The 19,940-nt window shown below is 35.4% G+C and overlaps 6 protein-coding genes across 11 annotated transcripts in view; 2 read left to right on the forward strand and 4 right to left on the reverse strand.

Annotated features, from left to right (window-relative positions):
- LOC128879765 (septin-7) overlaps positions 1 to 4,549 on the reverse strand; it is a 36,153-nt gene extending 31,604 nt beyond the window's left edge. For both annotated transcript variants that reach the window (XM_054129219.1, XM_054129218.1), the window contains exon 1: positions 4,274 to 4,549. In XM_054129219.1, coding sequence (XP_053985194.1) covers positions 4,274 to 4,315 — 42 coding nt within the window. In that variant the 5' untranslated portion in view covers positions 4,316 to 4,549. The remainder of the gene's footprint in view (positions 1 to 4,273) is intronic.
- An 814-nt stretch (positions 4,550 to 5,363) lies between these two features.
- LOC128880244 (RRP15-like protein) lies at positions 5,364 to 13,856 on the reverse strand. 2 transcript variants are annotated; one of them, XR_008457789.1, is made up of 5 exons: positions 13,576 to 13,856; positions 12,945 to 13,401; positions 12,645 to 12,861; positions 12,370 to 12,558; positions 5,364 to 5,619 (listed from the first exon to the last, which is right to left on the reverse strand). XR_008457789.1 is itself a non-coding variant. In XM_054130106.1 (4 exons), the coding sequence occupies exons 1-4, from the start codon at positions 13,631 to 13,633 to the stop codon at positions 12,436 to 12,438; spliced, it is 855 nt and encodes a 284-aa protein (XP_053986081.1). In that variant the 5' UTR covers positions 13,634 to 13,856; the 3' UTR covers positions 11,439 to 12,435. The 2 variants fall into 2 exon arrangements, 1 of the variants encoding a protein (XP_053986081.1); XM_054130106.1 differs by lacking the exon at positions 5,364 to 5,619 and having other exon boundaries at positions 11,439 to 12,558.
- Positions 5,672 to 11,298, forward strand: LOC128880241 (uncharacterized). Of its 3 annotated transcripts, none has more exons than XM_054130097.1 (4): positions 5,672 to 7,801; positions 8,703 to 9,047; positions 9,671 to 9,905; positions 10,058 to 11,298. In XM_054130097.1, exons 1-4 carry the CDS (start codon positions 7,723 to 7,725, stop codon positions 10,959 to 10,961), a joined length of 1,563 nt encoding a protein of 520 aa, XP_053986072.1. In that variant the 5' UTR covers positions 5,672 to 7,722; the 3' UTR covers positions 10,962 to 11,298. The 3 variants fall into 3 exon arrangements, with proteins under 3 accessions (XP_053986072.1, XP_053986073.1, XP_053986071.1); XM_054130098.1 differs by having other exon boundaries at positions 5,673 to 7,801; positions 8,681 to 9,047; XM_054130096.1 differs by having other exon boundaries at positions 5,674 to 7,801; positions 8,700 to 9,047.
- A 299-nt stretch (positions 13,857 to 14,155) lies between the features above and the next one.
- On the reverse strand, positions 14,156 to 17,817 carry LOC128880238 (zinc finger protein 883-like). 2 transcript variants are annotated; one of them, XM_054130092.1, is made up of 12 exons: positions 17,558 to 17,817; positions 17,318 to 17,398; positions 17,171 to 17,230; positions 17,046 to 17,108; positions 16,862 to 16,944; positions 16,620 to 16,761; positions 16,256 to 16,550; positions 16,073 to 16,175; positions 15,732 to 15,995; positions 15,153 to 15,474; positions 14,716 to 15,059; positions 14,156 to 14,637 (listed from the first exon to the last, which is right to left on the reverse strand). In XM_054130092.1, exons 2-12 carry the CDS (start codon positions 17,331 to 17,333, stop codon positions 14,392 to 14,394), a joined length of 1,938 nt encoding a protein of 645 aa, XP_053986067.1. In that variant the 5' UTR covers positions 17,334 to 17,398; positions 17,558 to 17,817; the 3' UTR covers positions 14,156 to 14,391. The 2 variants fall into 2 exon arrangements, with proteins under 2 accessions (XP_053986067.1, XP_053986068.1); XM_054130093.1 differs by lacking the exons at positions 16,862 to 16,944; positions 17,558 to 17,817 and having other exon boundaries at positions 17,318 to 17,336.
- Positions 17,818 to 18,150: 333 nt separating this feature from the next.
- On the reverse strand, positions 18,151 to 18,967 carry LOC128880246 (signal recognition particle 14 kDa protein). Its single transcript, XM_054130110.1, has 4 exons — positions 18,807 to 18,967; positions 18,674 to 18,746; positions 18,484 to 18,596; positions 18,151 to 18,409 (listed from the first exon to the last, which is right to left on the reverse strand). Exons 1-4 carry the CDS (start codon positions 18,828 to 18,830, stop codon positions 18,293 to 18,295), a joined length of 327 nt encoding a protein of 108 aa, XP_053986085.1. The 5' UTR covers positions 18,831 to 18,967; the 3' UTR covers positions 18,151 to 18,292.
- A 120-nt stretch (positions 18,968 to 19,087) lies between these two features.
- LOC128880247 (uncharacterized) lies at positions 19,088 to 19,898 on the forward strand. Its single transcript, XM_054130111.1, has 2 exons — positions 19,088 to 19,508; positions 19,599 to 19,898. Exons 1-2 carry the CDS (start codon positions 19,226 to 19,228, stop codon positions 19,676 to 19,678), a joined length of 363 nt encoding a protein of 120 aa, XP_053986086.1. The 5' UTR covers positions 19,088 to 19,225; the 3' UTR covers positions 19,679 to 19,898.
- The last annotated feature ends 42 nt before the right edge of the window (positions 19,899 to 19,940 follow it).

Below are 19,940 nucleotides of genomic sequence, written 5' to 3' on the forward strand. Positions count from 1 at the left end.
TAATCTTAAGTTAGTTCATCCTACGATGAAAATTATCTCCGTGAGTTTAACCCTTTGCACTATAATTGCTTCCTCAGGATTTGGGTTTCGTGAGACTGCTCAGAAAGAACCTTTTAGTATACCTAGAAAAGGTAAGAATGACTTCTTGTATCGAAGTGCACATAAAACTTATCTCGCCAAACATTCCCGATTAGAGATCTCGTTAAAAGTGACCTCATAGCGCAGAGGGTTAAATTTGCATATTCTCGCCTCTCATGGTATCACCCAATTTGTAAGTTGTATGCCATCTAGAACTATTAAGAGATCGCATCAACTTATACGAAGTACCGTAGGATTAAGTTTTACAGCTAAAGTTTGTATCCGTGTTATCTCCCTTTCACTTTTCTGCTCATTCAATACTTCAGCCGTATCAGCTGCAGTGTGATAAAGTCCACGTTGTTATCGTTATCATAAGTAGAAATTTGCAGATCGATAGTCGCCGAAGTCGGGTGATTTCCTAATTATTTTGACCTCTATCTATTTCCGTTTAAAGAATATTCGTTAAACAATAAAAATTCACCAACAATTAAGACGAGATGAGAATGACCGGTAAGGTTCTATCGAATGAAAAATGTACTACGATCGTCGAGTAATTAAGGAAGCCAGAGTAAGACGCTTACGTGCATTCTGGGGGATGAACACCACGGTGGAGGTTTCCATTTCGATCATCAGGAACGATTCCCTTTTATCGCCGCTATCGAACTTTTTCTTTGGGCGTACGCTCGCTGAAATCACGGGAACACCGAGCGAAGAGCCGACGTGAACCGAAAATAGATACCCCAAAAAGTAGAGAACCACGAAAAGTTCGCGGTCGGATCTCAGGAATCGCTGGATTCGTCGGGGACGATTGAACGAGCCTAGCAATCAAATACTATTAAACCATCGCAGACGTAGATTAATTAAGGCTCGACGAGAATGCACTGAAATCTGAAAATCTCAAGTCACTGAATAATCGACGAGAAAAAATCCAGTGTTCGATCTATTGGGTATAGAAATTAATTTTGTATCTTCATATTCAATCATTCGTAACTCTAGCTTGAGTAACGGATTACAAGTGTGCGCCGCAATATGCACAGAATTAATTTCTTCGTCTAATGCATAAAATAAAAAATAAATCAAAAGAAAGTCGAACGATATTCTGATTCCAGTGTCTCTTTATCGAGCCTCGCTCGATCTAGGACCACGGTAGGTTACTGAGCTCCGATGCTGGACGCTTGTTAACGTGTAGTTGGATTGACCAAGATAACCGTGATACAATTAACAACTGCTAAGGTTTCGCAGCGCTACAAAAGCGAAGAAAAACTCGAAATTGGATTACGAATGAGGCAACGATCGCCCTGACGTTTATATGAACGTTCGCGTGGAACGAGAACAGTTGGAAATCTCACGACCTGTGTCCACACGAATCCGGCAGGGAGCCGATAAGGTTGATAAAGATTCCTTCCAGAGATCACTATCAGCGGATAAACGACGCGTTCGTCTGTTTACTTTGCCTTTCAGCGCGTCCTTTGTCCGAGAAAGACAACAAAAACGCACGAATGTCTGTTTCTTGGCGAACCGTGTACCCAAAACGAGACTTTCTTTACTTTTTAATTTACTTCTCCCTCAACGAGGCAACATACTCTTACGCATATGGATTTCAAAGCCGACGGAACGTGTTGATTTTGACAAGGCGCGATTCGATTAAAAAGCAATGTCCCGGGAACACTTTACACACGTGATTATATCGGCGTACGAAGGTATCGCCGTCGGTAAACGGCGAAAAACGACGAGTTATTCGACGCGCGGAACGGATCGGTCGATATGCTCTTAGCGTGTTTACAGATCGAATACAGAAAGTGTACTAAAATCTTGACGAGGCTCTCCGCGGTTCGCGATCGGGCTTCTCGAGTCTCTCCGCGTGTTTCACGTGCCGACGAAGTGCTCGACTGTTCTCAGCGCGAGACAATTATAATGTTAAACGTACCGGCTTGCTGCCTCCCTCTTTCTTTCTTCCCTTCTTTCTATTTTACGGTCAGAGCAACGCGGCCTCTGAGGTGTCGTGACACTTGCTCGTCAATCAGGCGTCGAACTATCACAATCGTACGCAACGCGCATCGCGATTGCAATTGCTCGACGACTCTTTGCACGATTTTCGTCGATAGCGAAGGGAGACGTTAAACGAACTCTCGGTACAAAATATCGATAGGTGGCGGGGGAATCGAATTCCAGAAGTAGAGATTTTGTACTCGAGGGTTTTTAGAGATTATTCGTACGTTCGCTCGAGTTCAGGGAATATTTACAGTGGGCGTAGAATGTATTCGTACACGGATATATTTCCAAAAAGAACTATGTAAAATTGTAATTTATTAACTTATTTTTTTATAAACAATGACATTCTACGTATTCTCGGAAATGTCTAAAATAGATAGATTACAAAAAAAAAAATAGCTATTTATGTAAGTTGAAAATGTTGAACCAAGAAGTATTCGGACAACTGTTTAAAAGTACTTTACTGGAAATTTTATGTTTTCTAATTCGCACGGAGCAATAAACTAATGTGACTATTATTACATAATATAAATCGTGAAATAATAATAAAAATCGTCATAAGAATCGTACAAATACTTATTGCTTCTATACTTTCATCCACCTTTCGCATTGTTCGGACTATACCTATCTTGGAGACTTCCGAGAATACGTAAAATATCATTGATTATAAAAAAAAGAAGTTAAGAAACTACAATTTCACAGAAAAGTTTTTTGGAAAATTGATCGGTGTACGAATACATTCTACGCTCACTGTAGGATTTCGACTGATGCGAGGTTGAATTTTTGAGGTTCGAAAAGCTTCTATCAAAATAGATACATGGAGTTTATACAGAAGAAATATCTGATTCTGATCGATACAAAGGGATGCCAAATCGAGATGTTCTTGAATACAGATCGCTATTCATTCGAAGCTCCGAGGTCAAATGAATGTACAATAAACCATGTTTGGAATGTATCGCAAACAAACGACAGAACCGATTAAAATTCCTCCATTCTCGTTAATATTTATATGGTCGAGTCTGACTAATCCAAGTACAGAAATGTCCATTTATATCGAAAGAAAATGTTTTCGAACCTGTTACACTTTTATACCGTTAAAATTCGCGATCTAGTGGTAACTTTCTTCCGCTAAGAAACGAACGAGGGCTTCTTTTGAAAAGAAAGCAAAAAGACGGTCAGTCATGATGCCATATTATTGCGTTACTTCTAAGTCCGGTATACATGCGACAGATATGATTTCACCGACCCGTGTAGAATAATAGTTTAATGTTACATGCACCAAAGAAAACGAGCTAGTCGAGAGCGTCATGCAACGTGACTAACAAAACGTACAACGTAAAATTCTCCGTAACAATATTAAAACTAATAATTTTAAATAATTTCAAAATTATTATAGTTACTAACACAATGCATTCGTTTAGTTTTCTGAATTCGTGTAAATTTCTGAAATTGAATAATACTGCACGGTGATATTTCAATTCGATACTGTTCCAGTCCATCGTCATAACTGTTATGTATATTTTAAATAAACAGAAAGACAACGGAGATTGTCCGTTGAAGATGGTTTGTTTTGACTTCTCTTTTGTTTAATTAGAGCTAGCAATCTACTGCGCGCTATTTAGATTACTCGTCTACGCCGATTAAGTGCCTATGATAAGAAGGAGGAGGCAACACCTAATTGCGCTGTAAACATTGCATTTCGAATATTCTACGATAGAAAAGCAAGTAAAATTACGATCTATGGCAACTGGAAATCCCTTATTCATAATGTACAATGATAATTCACGTGTCATCGTACCATTGCAACAGCATAAATTTCATCCAATGTTTTCGTAACATTGACCGTCGGCAAGTTTCGCATAAAAAAAAAAAACACATTGTATACGATGGAAAAAAGATCGAGGAATGATACCCAACAACGCAACGCACGAAACGGGGCCTCGAACGAATTTAAATTTCAAGGATCTATAAATCTGTCGTAAACGGAAGAAAAAAAGACAGTAACGTGGTGTAAGTGGCTAAATTAAAGCAGTTGAAGTCGTTTTACCAAATAGTTGGTAGGTTAGGTCGGCTGCCGTATTGACCGGGCAGTCACGGCGCTGTGTATTGACGCAAAAATTTGGCGCCCTCAAAATGGTCGTCCGTGCGACCCAACGAATTCTCATATTTTCCCCCATATTGAATTAAACTTTCCATTACTCACCACTTCTCTGCATCGTTCCAACGAATTGTTACAACAACTCATTAAACATAACTCTCCTGGCCGTACAACGTGAGATGATGTTTTAGCGAACAACCACCGACGTACCCATCGACGCGACACCGATAGCCTATCACACACCCGTGCACTCGTACCTTAACTCAGTCGGACAGTCTCTCTGGCATGCGTTTTCAAACGATCTCGAAGGGACTCGAATGGAAATCGAGATATGCGTGCGCAGAAATGCGGTTATGACAATCGTTCGACGAAACGTTTCGCAGCTAAATGACTTTCCATGAACAATGGACTGTAAGGGCGAGCATCTTTGCACGAAATGGTTCAAATTCGCGATCGCAAGGATCGCGAACTGTTTTGCCCTTTAAATATCACTATTGTACAGTTCTAACTGGCGTAATTAATTAACGAAGTTATAAAGCGAATTAAATTTAACAAAACGAACCTTGCATCCGAACTTTCATCCTGGTAATTTAAAATTGAAAGTAGATCGTATACAATTTTGTGTACAGTTCTTCGAACATTGTAGGTTTCTTTTAACGATACCAGCAGTTGAGAATTATAATTTGAAAAAAAAAACAGATATGCGCGCTTGATACGTGAGAACCACCTTGACGAAATAGGAACATTTGGCTGTATTCGGTTGGGAACTGCAAGTGGGAAATGTTGGTCATCGTGCAGCATGTACTCCAAAACAGTGATGAGCAAAACCCTAGGCTTCGAATAAATCTGAAGTTTGCTGATATGTCTATCTCCGTTCCTCTTTCGAACATTTCCCAGAGGAAGAAACGAGACAAACACATCGGCAAACTTCAGATTTATTCGAAGTCTAGGGTTTTGGCCATCTCTGCTCCAAACAAACTAAACAAAACTATTACATCAATGGATTGTTGCGTTCCGCGATCTATGTTAGGGACAAATTAATTTCCACCATCACCCCTAGATGGCAGAGCAGAAATTCGTTTGCCCGTTGTTTTGCGTGTGTGCATGACTCTCTGTAGTTGGCGGTTCGATTTGAACTTGGTTGGCGCTAATTACGAATTTCGTTTTTCTTGTTGCTTGCATTTTATTTAATCAATTTGCATAGAAACCGTTATACAAGGTACATACAAGACAAACTTTCTTTTATGTTCATTTTTTCTTGTTAGTAATACGATTCTTATCGCAGGTTTTAAAAGAAGAACCAGGAACAACACCACCTCGTTTGCAATTTCATGCTTTTGACGATGATTCAGTACCATTGGAATGGAGACGACAGTCTTATCGCAATCTAAAGGAACTTCTAATCAGTGCCTAATTTACATTATTACTTCATGTAGGTCCGAGATAGAAACCTTAAAAGAATGAGTTATCAATTTTACCAGAGACATAAACTTATACTTTTATATATTATATAATGTTACTGTAAATATTTTAGCTGACCAAATAAATTTGTCTGGTTGTATTCTTCTCGTCTATTGCTGAATTATACATTTATATAACTCGATTACGTATTTATAACGCGAGCTTATTAAATATAAGTGAAATACTTTCTCGTGCCTGTATTTGTAAATAAAATTCCGAGACGTTCCTCGAATAAAGCGCGTTAAACCAATTTTAAAGAAATTTAGAGGAGAAATATTGAAACTGCTAAAATTACGAGGGATGGCGAAGAAGGGGTAGAAGAAGTGCGGTGACAGCGGATTCCATTCTATGCACAGGGGTGGGAAAATAAAACAAGCGCCACTGAGGAGACTACCGACGAATCGTTGCCCAGTGTCTCGAGGGGCCGTGAAGAGGTTGCTGCGTCCCACAAGGTGCGGAGAATTTCGAGGGTAGTAGCACATTCGACACAACCCTCGCGATCTCCTGGTAACCTACATAGATACCAGCGTACAACGAAAAACTAACAAGATTTTTTGTGACGATTATTTAAAAAAAAAAAAAAGAAAAATACAAAGAATTAAGGTTAATATTATCAATGAGCTGCTTGCAAATCAATATTTGTAAATCGTGGACCTATCAAGATACAGTAGATTAAACGTGACGAACGTGAAACCCAGCCCTCGGCCTAAATATACATTGCCACATGTATCAATGTGATTTCGTACCTGTGTTCGACGGTAATGCGTGTCTAATCGTAACATAATGTATCGTTCTAACGTGTTAAGTTGAGAAAGTGACAGTTTCGATATTGTGATTAATCAATCTCAAATCTGAAAAAAAAAATTATCGACTACCGTTTTACCGCTCCGATCAGCGCCAAATGAATTCTCTATAAAATGACAGTAACGTGCCCGAACATTACACAGGAATCCAATGTCTTGGAAGAAGAAAATAATTCGAAGACGTATCGCGTGAATGCACAATGCATCGATAGTAAATAATATGGCGCGGCTTCATCTGCAGTCCGTGACGTCAGAGTCACGAAACGAAGGGGATGTTAGTGATTCGATTTAAGAGACGAACGGTATATGTGGAATTGTAGAAAAAAAAAACGTGGAAAACGTTACCGTTGAAAAGTCGTCACTGTTGCAACGTAAAACATCGTAAATTACTTTACGGAAATATATCTAGCAGCAATTGAGACATTGGATAGAAGAGAACTATTTACGACGCGCGATTAAGCGATTATCAACGTCACACTGCGACTGATGACAGTCGATACCAATAATCGAATTTCGCTAAGATTGATTCAATTTTGTTTGCTATAGTTGAAAAAATAAAAATAACGTTTATGTAACTCGAGGATTCGAGATGATACGAAGAACGTAAAAAAAAAAAAAAGAAACACGATAAAATTGATATTAGAAACAAAGAGAAGCCTAGCTTCGACGTGAGATGGGAGCTCAGTAGCTCGCTGAAGGGATAGAAAAAGAAATATCGAACCAACGGACGAGGTCCCCCGATTGCGAAATAGAGATATCGAAGGCGAAAAGCAGCAGGTTGATGTAAAGTGGGGAGATATTGAAATGGGTCAAGAGTATCTCTACGATGACAGTGTCCGTTGTTCGACTTCACGCTCGATGTCTTAATGAAGAGATCCTCCTGTGAACTTGTCACAAGAATCATTAAAATCACAGTAAACACCATTGTTTCTCGACGAGATTATTCGCTTCTTCGGAATGTCATTGTTCATGCGACGGACTCGAGACTCGTTGTTTCGATTAATCACGGGAGAGTAACGTGCACGGAAGAAACGGAATTTTTAATTGTTTTTCTCTGGGGGGAGGGTAGAATAAAACCGTTGAAACGGAAATGAGTATCGACGATGATTGACGCGAGCACAATTTTTAATTCGATTACGCTTCATCGTTGTTAGTTCCATTATAAAACTTGAACGGAATTGCACGATGCAACGGGTTGCGTGCAACGATTGACAATGTGATTACGTTGCGTTTGGAAATTGCCGAGGATAATACGAGTAACCGTTCGAGAGGCGCAGGAAAATATCTTTCATGGTTTACGGGTCGCGCAGGATAACGGAAGCGACATCCACCACGGGGACCACTTGGCTGTACAATATTACCACCCCAGGTAAATCGAATACTTAATATATTTGAAAAATAAGACGATTCGAAAAATATATTTAAAGAGAGCCAATATCTGTTTAACTAAAACTTCTGTCGGCTTTGACTCGTAAATTCTTGTTATTAAATGGAAAAAAAAATATTTTCAGCGATCACGAACATCCACGAGTAAGATCTTGGAAGATATTTAAAAGGGGTCAACGTTATTTTGTTGCATCTTTCTTTGGGAGATTGACCCGATGTTTTGATTGATCTGCCTGACGTAATATTTAACCGATCTACCGCGTTTATTTTTGAAACACTGAATGAATGAATTTATTAATTTTATACGTGAAACGGACGTTTCGTGAAATATTACGCGACAAGATTCCCGCTCTTCTCCCACTTTCACTTTACCTTTTCTTCGAACGAACGACATTTATCTTATTAACATAAGAGAGAGCGTTCCAATACCCAAAATTACATTCACTTTCGTACGAAAACGAAGCGTAGCTTTAACTGTATGACAGAATTATTTCTTTAGTAGGCTATTTCGACCTGAAAACCAAGAGAAAACGTTAACGATCACAAAACATCAGTAATCAGTAAATACCTAGCTTTTAAAAGAAGTTTGAGATACATCTTTCACATTAATCGACCTGGCAATTCCAATATTAATTAATAACAAGAGTACAATGACATAGAGTACAAATATTCCTACAATTAGTTAGTAACGTTACTAAATGAAATCAAGATAAAATTTATCAAAATTCATCGCATGAGCCTGGATAATTGCCAAGCTACGCGTACGTTGGTATCGCTATTAGCTCCGCATTGCGGATTGGAATACATTTGTTGCGTGAAGAAGAGGACGTTCACGCGACAGAGAGACATAACCGTCGAATAGATCAGATGTAACGTTTCAGAAGAGATGAGTAGCAGCGGTGGGTTAGGATTCGGCGTCGGCGTCGGTGTCGGCGTCGCCGGTGGGCCAACCCTCGCAGCCGCTCAACAGGGCCAAGGGGTAGCCGCTCTCCTGGTGATGCTCGCCGTGCTCTGCTTCATCTTCGCCTATTGTTGCTGGGGTGCGCCCTTCTGCAGGTCTCTGTGCAGACGACACTGTTGTTGTCGCCTCGAGGATCCCGAACCAGACTCGCGATTCGGCAATAGCGATCAGGCGATGGTAGCAACGCCAACGATTATACTTTTGCCACACGGTAGGATGCTTGTTGTGGATGGTACGATCTTCACGCAGTTCCAAACGGATCCCACTGGTGAGATTGCAACTGGATAATAGCTTAGTAAACAATGGTCACCAAAGATAGATTCCTAGAGGCTCTTCTGAGTTCTGTAACGTAGACTGTTTGAAGCATTTGGTAGCTTTGCGTTCGATAAAAGAGACTATAGGACCTAGAATAAAATTGTTAGTCGGATCTAATCGAGTTGGCCGCTCGAGGCCACCTATGACTTCCTCTTTTCGCACAAACGTGCGAAGCAAAGATGGGCAAAGTTCTAATAACAGATTATACACAGAGAAAACGCATGATTTAATTGATTCGAACAGTTACAGGCCCACGTTGTTATTCGTTCGATCTAAATTATTCCACGACAGTTTTATTTAGATAACAACTTTGCCCATCTCCGATACCAAGAGGGGAACTGGCGTAACGTATAAGTGGGAGTCGTGTCTGGCATTATTCACAGCAAGGCAAATGACCTTAAGCGGTCGATCGATTTTGATCTGACCGTAGCGCGGTATATCGCATGTTTTACATATTGCGTACTGACGTTACGACACAGGAGGAATATTATTCGATTAGATTATTCTGTTAATTTGAAATCTTCGACTTGGAAAATTCAATTAATCTCACAGCGCCGTGTTTTATTTTTTGGCCAGGTTTGGACTTGGTGGAACTAGGTGATAGTATGTTACGCGCTCAAAGGAACCCGCGCAGCATAAATCGGCATCAGCTTCAGAACAGCCAGGGTAGCATACTCGAGATGGATGCAGAAACGCCTAGCAAAGATAGTCTAGGATCCATAGGTTGTTTTCCACCTCCAACGTACGAAAGTATCTACGGAAAGGAGGAGTCAGACATGCCGCCATCGTATTCCGATATCTTACTGCACAGGTTGATTACCTACATGAATTCCATTAGCGTGAACCAACAATTCTGTCTTTCTTCTAAGTTTAATGTTACGCATATCGTATCGTAGCTATCGAATCATTAATCTTACTGGGTAAATTAAACTTACTATTCAGCGATTTCATGTTTTCCATCAGGTTCGCCAATCTTCCCCACGAAATAGACATACACAATTACTGTCACGACGGCAAGGAAGAGATCGAAATGCAGAGCCTGGACGGTTGTCCCCACATACTAGGCAACCCCATGAACGCGTTAACGTATCCCTACGCAACGACAGTGACGAACTTCTCGAGTCAGAGTTTTCCACGAAGAAACATTTCGAGGAATCCATCCATCATCAGCAATCCACTCGACAGTTATTACGTAGACAACGAACTAGAACTTTATCGAATGACACAGGAGATGGTACCGCGAGTGTTCAGTAACGCTAACTTCGAGGCCCTTAGAACTTACCAAGACGAGACTTCGTTCCACATAGCGAATGAAAACGACAGTCAACGACAGGCTGAGCCATTGCCCAACAATGAAAATCATTGTGCGCCTAATAACATTATTCGAAACAACGAAAGAGTGCTTCTGAACGGTACCGAAGAGGTATCTAGAAACGTAGCCACGGGAAATGAATTAATGAACACGAGAAATATAGCTCGAAGCATGTCGAGAATTAGCCAAGAGAGCAGAAACAACGTGGACAATTCGCAGAGAGATAATCACGAGACAGAAGCGATTTATGTTCGACTATCCCGGCCTGAGGATCGTGTTAATGGTCAGTCCTTGCAGAACAGGTGTACCATCGCGAATGAGATTGATAGGTCGAGGACGCTAGAAGATCAATCTAGTCATACATTTGAGAATGCTCAGACAATAGATGAAACCAATCACAACAACGAATCTAATCCAACGGAATATTACCTCAGAAACAGAAACGCTGACGACAGCATTGGTAGATCCCAGAGATTAGAAACCGAGTCTAATTATTCCGACGAGGAGACTAGGAATTTTGGAGCTCTTGCTGATATTCGCGAAAGTCGCGTATAACGGGAAATCTAAGGATCTATCAAATACACGTGATTTTAAAAAAATTCGGTACGAAAAATGTTATTATCGTGTATATGTTGATAATTGTGCCCATTGAAAAAATATATATTTATGATAGGAGCATATACTGTCTTTGCACAGCTCTCGGTTCCATGGTGCTTTTTTTCATTAATCTTTTTAATTATAAACATCAATTGTACATAAAATAGTAGCATTATTTGCAATCGAATTTATCATCTGTTTATTTGTTTTCTCGAATTAAAATAAGCCTTTAATTTTTTATTTAAAAATGAATAAAAGAAGTTGGAAAATTTATAATTTTCTCGTTAGTTTTACGTTACTCGAAAATAAAAACAAACATCATACAATAATTACGATATTTAAGAAAGCCTACCAGAACGTGTACAAACGATTAAACTAATCTAGTTAGCTGTTATCCAAAACAACCAGGAAAAATCATCAAATATTATATAATTGAAGTTCCAAAAATAATTTTATATGTGAGAAATGTACAATCAATTTAATTATGGCACAATAATTGAGAGAAAACAATGTGGTAAATTAGTTCAGTCCGTCCAAAGGTTAATCTACACAATAGGTTCGGTAAATATTAAGAGAAATAATTACCGTAAATCGAGTTAAATATTTTGTACATGTTATTAGTAATTCGTGCTAGATACCATTTATTGTACATTTGCTTTTTATATTATTTTACTATAAAATGTAACAAGCTCGTTAATGTCTGGCATACAAGCTTAGCTCAAAATGCTTAAAATTTTTAATTCTACATGTCCATAAAGTCGATAACATATTAATTGCATAATTATCATTGCGAGAAAATGATAAAAAGAAAATATATATAAATAAGCTGTGTATAGAATGACTGTTAGACAGGATAAGTCCTATGTACAGATCAAGTATATGCAAGTACGGACCTAAATTAAATTTGACTCATTACTCTAAAATAATGTGACCTAAATACACAAAGGGGTGTATTGTATCATTTTACAAAAAAAAAAAAAAAATATCGCGCTATTCTTAAGCCATAAGTAAATGGCATAAATAAAATGAAAAATGAAAATTAATTTTAGATAGAATCACATATATGCGTATAAACATATGATAAATTATACATTGTTCACATTATTATTACTGTTGTTGCGTAGCTCAAGAAATATCAAATATAAGTTATTATTAAAATAAAATATTTAATAAAAATTTAGTATTTTTTTTTTTCAAAAATTGTTTTAAAAAATAAGGGCAACAATTTTAATAGATTTTAATGCAAAGGTAAAGATTAAATTAACAATAAAGAAGCATATTGAAAATGATTTCTAATTGATTCTACTAACATATTCAGTAATAATAACTTTCCAATATGATGAGTTCAGAAATAGTGACAACATACCTTCAAATCAATTTTGTATAAATGATTCTTTGATAGATGCACAAACATTCTATATTTTCATAAAATTTAATTATCACTATCTATATCTTCTGGTGCAGAAGAATCTTCATTATCACTTTTACGATCCCAATCCTTCAGCTTTGTTCCCATAACAAAGTCATCCCTTAACACACTCCATACTCCTTTTTCCTTTAAGCAAAGTTGTGCATTTTTATTAGTGTTCTATTATTTTTTGCAACTTAAAATAATGTTTATGTAAAGTGTAACATATTTACTTCTTCCTTATTTTTCTCATTCTCACGTGATTCATTTTTGACATCATTATCCACTTGAATACTTTTACTTCCACCCATAAGAATGTCCAAAAATGAATTTTTATCAATACTTTTAAGTACTTGTTCTCGTTTTCTTTCCAATGGACCAGCTTTTGACAACTTTTCATTAATGACCCCTTGTTGCTGTCTTACTGCATTAAACAATTGTACTACACCTCTGTAAAAAATGAAGGTAATATTTTTAATTATATTGAACAAATAACTAAAATAACTTCTATCCTTATAAAATGACATAATTACTTTGTAGCAATTTTTTGTAATACTCTTTCACGTTCTCTATCTGTTATACTTGGTTTTACTCTAATACCCAAATTGTCTTTTCTCCTTTCTTTCAATTGTGTAAGTGGTCTTTGTACTTTACTCTTAGTTTCCTCTGGTTCTTCTGTTTTAATTTCCTCTTTCACCTTTTCAATCTCAAATGATACATCTTGGCTTTTTTCTTTCTTTACATCACATAATTTTTTTGCCTTAGATAAAACTATTGTCTTCTTACGCTTAGGTTTCTTTGTACGCAGAATTTTTTGCATAGCATCTGCCCAGTTTGGATTTCCTTCAGATTTATGAGTACTAGATTCATCATCGTCGGAATCTGTATCTCTATATCCTTTATCTGCGCTTTCCAATTCCTGTTCTTCAGATTCCATAGCATCTTCATCACTGTCTTGTTCATTATCATCACTATCTTCCCTTATTTCCACTGCAACAATATTTTTTAATCAAAATTTTAATATGAATATTGAATAAAATACAATGAGATAAATATAAATTTGTAGAATTTTTCTTAGAAAAGATTTTGTAGAGATCAAAATTTTAGGTTAAATACTTTTCGTACAGAAAAATTTGTAATGTTAAAATAGATTTCAATTCGGACCTTGAGGTTTTTTCGGTGATTTGCCGATTTTTGCCGTAGTATCTAATGCAATCATCATGAATAAGAAATATGAAAAATTTAAACAAATATACAAATTCTATCGAACACAACACTTCCTAACCTCTTTCCACGTGCTATCTGTTTTGATCGGAATGAGAACTGAAACACATCACAAGAAAGATACTGAATCACATCGGAAAAGCTTACAAAATAATTGTAAATTTGATCATTTATTTATGAAACTAAAGAGAAATCGTGAGTATGATTTAAAATGATATTTGATGATATTACTATATGTTTCTGAAAATAATTAATATTTTTGTTAACAATGGAATAATCTATATACAGTAGAACACCATTTATATATCATGGAAAAAATATATATTTAGGATATATAAAATAATGTATACATTACATACAGTTTGTAAACAATGTATATTATATAAAAATACTGCTGAATATAAAATGTTCAGTAAATTTAACCATGTTTATGTTAAAGGATAATAATTAAAAAGGCATGCCCAATTTATAATTCCGAATCCAAGCAAGAAAGAAAATATATGAGAAAATATATCAAATTAATATTCTAATGCAATTTAATAACTGTAATATTATATAGTACACTGTAACAACAATATCAAGTAAACTATGCTATGTATTTCCAAATTCTATTGGTATCATGTTTCCACAATCGTCAAAATCAATCCCACATTAGAAAATAATTCATTAAAAATTTAAAATACCAATGAAAAAAGAAAAAATGAACACTTCATTCGTGAATAAAAATATTAACAATTTTTGTTTCTTCTCGTACAACTACGAGCTTGGCGTATATTCCTTTGATAATTCTAAAACATGTAGAATGACATCGTCTACTGTCTTTGTTGTTAAGAGAGATTTAACTGTTTCATCTTGTATAACAACGGTAAACAGAAGTTTAACATTCTCCCTTAATCGTTCAGTAAAAAGTAAGCCGCTGTCTGATGTTAACGGCGGATGACCGCATCTTCTAATCACGGCTTCTAAAATATCTTGAATAGGGGCATCAGGCCACCCAAACAGCTATAAAATGCAAGATACGTTAATTCAAGCGTAATGATAATAATTATTATTATTATTAAACGTCATACTAATGCATACCTGAAGGGTTTCATCATCGATTAATATTTTTAAAAGATCCGAAATAGCTTTTAGTAATTCATCGGTAGTAAGTCTCCTAGACTCTCCTTTCTTTGTTTTCTCCGCAGCAATTGTTGCGATATTATACATTTGCGTTTGCAAATGCTTTTTCTCCACTTCGTTCATAACGTCTTCCAATAATTCACGATGCTTTGCTTTGATGTGCCTCATTAAACAATCTTGTCGAATGTACACTCTGTTGCATTCGATACACGATTGTGGTGGTTCTCGTCTATGAGTATTCAAATGAGCTTGCAAGGAAGACTTCGTAGAGAACGATTTATCACATTTGTCACATTTAAATGCTGAAATAAGAAAAACATTTCCAATGGACACAGTATTCTCTTTTTATTTTACTTAAAAATCATAATATCGAAATTAAAAATGTTGTATCGTACATTTAATTCCCGTATGGAGTAATGTATGTTTCCCGAGATCTTCTTTTCTTATAAATCTCTTCTTGCAAACTTTACATGTAAATGGAGTTGCGCCTTCATGGACAAATTTTTTATGAACATTTAAACGAGCTTTTCGACTAAATGCTTTACCACATACATCACAGTAAAAGCCATTTTCTCCAGTATGATGAAATAAGTGTGCTTTTAACTGAGCTGCCTGAATGAATGATTTGCCACAATACTGGCATACATATGGTTTTTCACCAGTATGAGTTCTTTGATGACGATTTAAAGTTTCTTTAGCAGCAAACTTCTTTTGACACTAAAATAATTAAGTTTCCTATAAACGCTGTTTTATGAAGCATTAAATTTAATTCGTATGGTATAGTTAAACGAGCCTGATTTTTATCCGCTAAACATTGTTTTAATAACTATAAATACAGGCATTTAAAGACAGTAAAAACTTACATCACGTTCCCTATCCATAATGCTTGCTTGTAATAAAATGATGCGAGAGAATAACTATTATAAAATACTATTTGAAAAACTAAAATTAGAACTAGAACGAACAATACTTACAAATTTGCATTCAAATGGTTTCTCTCCTGTATGCACGCGTCTATGCTTCTTTAATGCAAGAGATGACAAAAATGTTTTTGGACATAAATCACATTGAACTGGTCGTTCTCCTGTGTGTACACGTTCGTGAATTATCAATTGATGACTGGTAAAGAATTCCTTAGAACAATATTTACAAGGCTTCTTTTGTCTTTGTACAGTTCCAGTATGCGTACGTAAATGTTCGCGTAAATTATCCTTACGCGTAAAAACTTTGTTACAGTCCTATTAAGATATAACATATCATTTAAGTAATTTGTCTAACTGTATACGAATTTTATACCTAATATGGAAATGCGTACTTGACAACTGTATGTATTAAGAATGTTGCCATGACAACCAGACTGCATTATATGACGATTTAAATGATAGCTTCGAGAAAAATAAGTATCACAGGGTTCACATCTGAAATTCATTAAATTATACTATGCAGTTATTAATTCTTACAATCAAAGAATACCATAAAAATTCCTTTAAATGCTTACTTGTAAATTTTTCTATCGGCATGAGTGGTATAACGATGTTTATTCAATGACTTTTTATCACTAAACGTTTCTCCACATTCTTTACAAGAACAAGAATTGCATTGCCAGTGAATTACTATACCATGTCTTTCTAAAGATGATTTTTTCTTAAATGAAAGGTCACAGTTTGAACACTTATATTCACCACCACTATGAGCTGTTTTTAAGTCTTCTGCGCAACAATGGCATTGGGTGTCAGGTACTGGCATAATTATTGGCTTATAATTATTATTTTTTTGACCATCAGAAGTAGAATCTGCAATTATTAGTGCACAAATGTTGTATGTGTTTAAACAAAAAAACATGTATAGATTGTAATATATACCTTCGGTATTGGTATCAACAAGACAATATGAATTGTCATCTTTATCATCTTCATCCGAATCATACGTTTCTAGATTATTTAGTTGTAAGATACTCATGGAATCATCTTCTTCCCTACACACATCTAAATGCTCCTTCAACATCTATTAAAATGATCAATAATTTCATAAGAAATGTGTCATAAAATACATATGTTTACTTTGAATTTAAAAATAATATTAAATAAACAAGTTAAATTCTTACATCCTGAGACTGAAAAACACGATGGCATGTTACACACTCATAATCTGTTACAATTTCAATAATTTCACCACCATGAGCAATAACTGCAAAAGCATAATAGACAACACCACAATAAATAAATAGACAAAATCAGACAACATAAAATACTAAAATCAATTAAAAAAACTACATAAATAATACATGCCTTTCATGTCACTGGATTCTGGTTCAGTGGACATTATAATACTTTCTTGACCATTATGTGAGTCTGCAATAATCAAATATCAATATGAAGATGTATATAAATTATAACTATGCATAAAAAGTTACCAAATAAGTTCTCCAAAGTTGTATGTGTTATCATCACCGTGTCCTCAACTTTCACAAATTCTACAACAAAAATGATGCACATCGTATATTTTACATCACCGACGTACTAAGTACAATTTGATTAATCGAAAAAGAAATAATACATACCCAGTATATTCTCCATTGTTTATCTTCCTTGTAATTAAGAGTAACGAAAGATTGTTTGGGCTTTTCCGAAAATCACACACACTTTTGTAGTCGCCGTTCACAACCAAGAATGCGTGCACATAAATTAAAATATCGTAGTTACATTTGTAACTCGATAATTACGTTTTCGAAAAAACAGAAAGTACTTGAGAAAAGTACCAAGAATAAAGTCGAAGTTTTTGGTATTCCTGTGACACTTACATTACGATTCCAAGCTTGTTTCGGTCATTTTCATTTGCCCCTGGAAGAATAATCCCTGTAAACCGAACGCACAATAAAATGGCCTACGCCAAGGGGCACGCCTTCCATATTTTTACCTAACCACACGTTTTCCGTACATGGAAGTAAATTTTAACAACATTTCGATGTACATACACCGTTTCCTTGTATTTTAAGAAAATTTTTATTGCTATTTTCATTAGCAAACGAAAAAAAATAATTTCATTACTTTGGTAATATTTAATAATACGTAACTATTGCCAAAATGTTGTTGTTGAAATAAAAATCGTTTTTCAGCTTGGTACGAGGCATACAAAGTATAAATTCAGTGAATAGTTAAGTACAATTTGTTATGATTTATTTAAAGCATCATCATGCATCATTTATAAGTACAGTATTATTTGTGTCGTTCGTTGATTGGTGAATTCCTGTATCCGCATTTTCTACAGGGTGTTCCAATATATGTGCATCAGTTCAAGAAAGAGTATCCACTCTCTTCTTTTAAAATGTTCTTATTACAAGGAATTACAGTAAACTACAAAAGTAAAATACTTCGTGTAAAACGTACAAAATTATTCAGTCATTTGTATTAATATTATTTACATAAAGCGTAATTTATTTCTTAGATAGTATCGCATTATACATTAGCGGAAATAGATTTCACGTTATACAAAAGTATTAATAATAACATATTATAGATAATTGTTGTATATTATGTCAATGAACTTTAGGTTTCGCAGATTTGACTTTCTTTAATTTCTTAAGACCGTTGATATTTGACTTTAATAGGTTCCAATATGCTTGTTGAAATTTATTTACATCCTTGGAATGAATCTGTAACACAAAATATATGATTTCTGCACCATGTTTCCTTTAGAAAAACATTTTAGAAAAACATGAATACATACAACAGTAGAAATTTTCTTGGATCTCAAAGTAGCTCTCACTAAACAGAGAAATTCGCTTGGAGTTGGCAGAGGAGGCCTGCCTTCCCTAGGCACTGGTTTATTGTGTCCATTAACTAAAAAGACAAGTAGAATATTTGGATAAAATCTCTAACTTCTGAACTACTTATACAATAATAATGAGAGTACTTACACCTTTTAATAGTGAGCACTACAGAACCAGAAATGCGAGACTTGTCAAAAAGTCGTGTCAGCTCCACTAGAAACTAAAATTAAAATTAACATAAAATCTTTAAAACAACAGTTTCGTGGATATCAACAATTACCACATCGTTCTCCAGTAGAACCATTTTGGTAATGTAAACATATGCCTTTACAGTCTGTCAAGTACAGCTTCTTACGTTACAGGTTAAGAACCACATTTATTATACAGCTATACAATGTGTTCAATATAACGCTATAGTTGGTCTCAAATATTTAGTTCCAACAAATGACAAGCGTGGTGATGCGACACGACCCACTTAATGGCGAGTCTGCATATTGACGACAAAACGCGTGCATTCTTCGAAAATTATGAAATTTCATTGAAACTCTCCACATCCTTTCATTGATAATATTAAAAAATATTTGAATGGCATATATTAAATGAATGTTTCATAATGCAAAGTTATTTCTTTAGTAAATTTTAAGATTTTGAAAAATAACACGAACACACCAGCTCGCTTTGCAAATAGTACAAGCTTTTATGAGTATTGACCAATATAAAACTTATGTTACATGCATGTTGTGGATGAAAATATTTTACAAGGTCAATGAAAAATTATTGGAAAACAAAATCATGAATAACGCAAATATTCGCGTAAAAATTTGTGATAATAACGAGTGTATTTACGAGAATAATAACAGTTTAGATCTGAGTGGGAACAATTTGACCGGTGTGATTTCTTCTTTAAAGGATATTCAAATTAAAATTAACGATTTTATAAGTAGCCTCGTGAACAAACAAGATGATTCGGTTAATGTTGAAAGTAAATAAAAAAAGAAAAAATGTTGAAAATAAATACGCGAGTTATTCGCTCGTAAACTCGTGGAATCTAATCAATTTTTATCAATTTTAGATCGGCTAACGTCGGAGAGCGATTCGGATTTTGAAAGTGAGATCGAAGTTAACCCTAAGAAATGCAAATTAATCGATTAATCGTGCGGCGTAATTGTTTATCTTACTTGTCATTATAAAACGTTTGTATACTGTTGTAAAACAAAACATTCACGTGTATTGTTATAATATGATATGATGTACTTGTCATTTCATCTCTACTGATAAGTATTGTTACTCAGAATGTTTTGTGATGATTGGAAGCAATAAATTGAAAATACGTGAACGAAATTTACATCGCCAATAACTGAAAACGCGTCAGGTAAATATGAATTTCTACTATTGTATAAATTTGTTATGGTAC

Source organism: Hylaeus volcanicus, chromosome 7 (assembly GCF_026283585.1).
Source record: "Hylaeus volcanicus isolate JK05 chromosome 7, UHH_iyHylVolc1.0_haploid, whole genome shotgun sequence".
NCBI lineage: Eukaryota > Metazoa > Arthropoda > Insecta > Hymenoptera > Colletidae > Hylaeus > Hylaeus volcanicus.

Bases quoted from the DNA above. Each gene is read 5' to 3' on its own strand.
- LOC128880247 (XM_054130111.1), top strand. From the start codon at position 19,226: ATGAGTATTGACCAATATAAAACTTATGTTACATGCATGTTGTGGATG. The intron at 19,509-19,598 runs GTAAATAAAAAA...TATCAATTTTAG, and splicing joins TGATTCGGTTAATGTTGAAA to ATCGGCTAACGTCGGAGAGC.
- LOC128880246 (XM_054130110.1), bottom strand. From the start codon at position 18,830: ATGGTTCTACTGGAGAACGATGTG. The intron at 18,597-18,673 runs GTAAGTACTCTC...TTGTCTTTTTAG, and splicing joins AGTGCTCACTATTAAAAGGT to TTAATGGACACAATAAACCA. The intron at 18,410-18,483 runs GTATGTATTCAT...TTTGTGTTACAG, and splicing joins CCAAGAAAATTTCTACTGTT to ATTCATTCCAAGGATGTAAA.
- LOC128880238 (XM_054130092.1), bottom strand. The intron at 15,060-15,152 runs GTACGATACAAC...TTCTTATTTCAG, and splicing joins ACTCCATACGGGAATTAAAT to CATTTAAATGTGACAAATGT. The intron at 14,638-14,715 runs GTATGCATTAGT...TGCATTTTATAG, and splicing joins TCGATGATGAAACCCTTCAG to CTGTTTGGGTGGCCTGATGC.
- LOC128880241 (XM_054130096.1), top strand. From the start codon at position 7,723: ATGGTTTACGGGTCGCGCAGGATAACGGAAGCGACATCCACCACGGGG. The intron at 7,802-8,699 runs GTAAATCGAATA...GTAACGTTTCAG, and splicing joins GTACAATATTACCACCCCAG to AAGAGATGAGTAGCAGCGGT. The intron at 9,906-10,057 runs GTTGATTACCTA...GTTTTCCATCAG, and splicing joins TCCGATATCTTACTGCACAG to GTTCGCCAATCTTCCCCACG.
- LOC128880244 (XM_054130106.1), bottom strand. From the start codon at position 13,633: ATGATGATTGCATTAGATACTACGGCAAAAATCGGCAAATCACCGAAA. The intron at 12,862-12,944 runs GTAATTATGTCA...CATTTTTTACAG, and splicing joins TTACAAAAAATTGCTACAAA to AGGTGTAGTACAATTGTTTA. The intron at 12,559-12,644 runs GTAAATATGTTA...CTTTGCTTAAAG, and splicing joins ATGAGAAAAATAAGGAAGAA to GAAAAAGGAGTATGGAGTGT.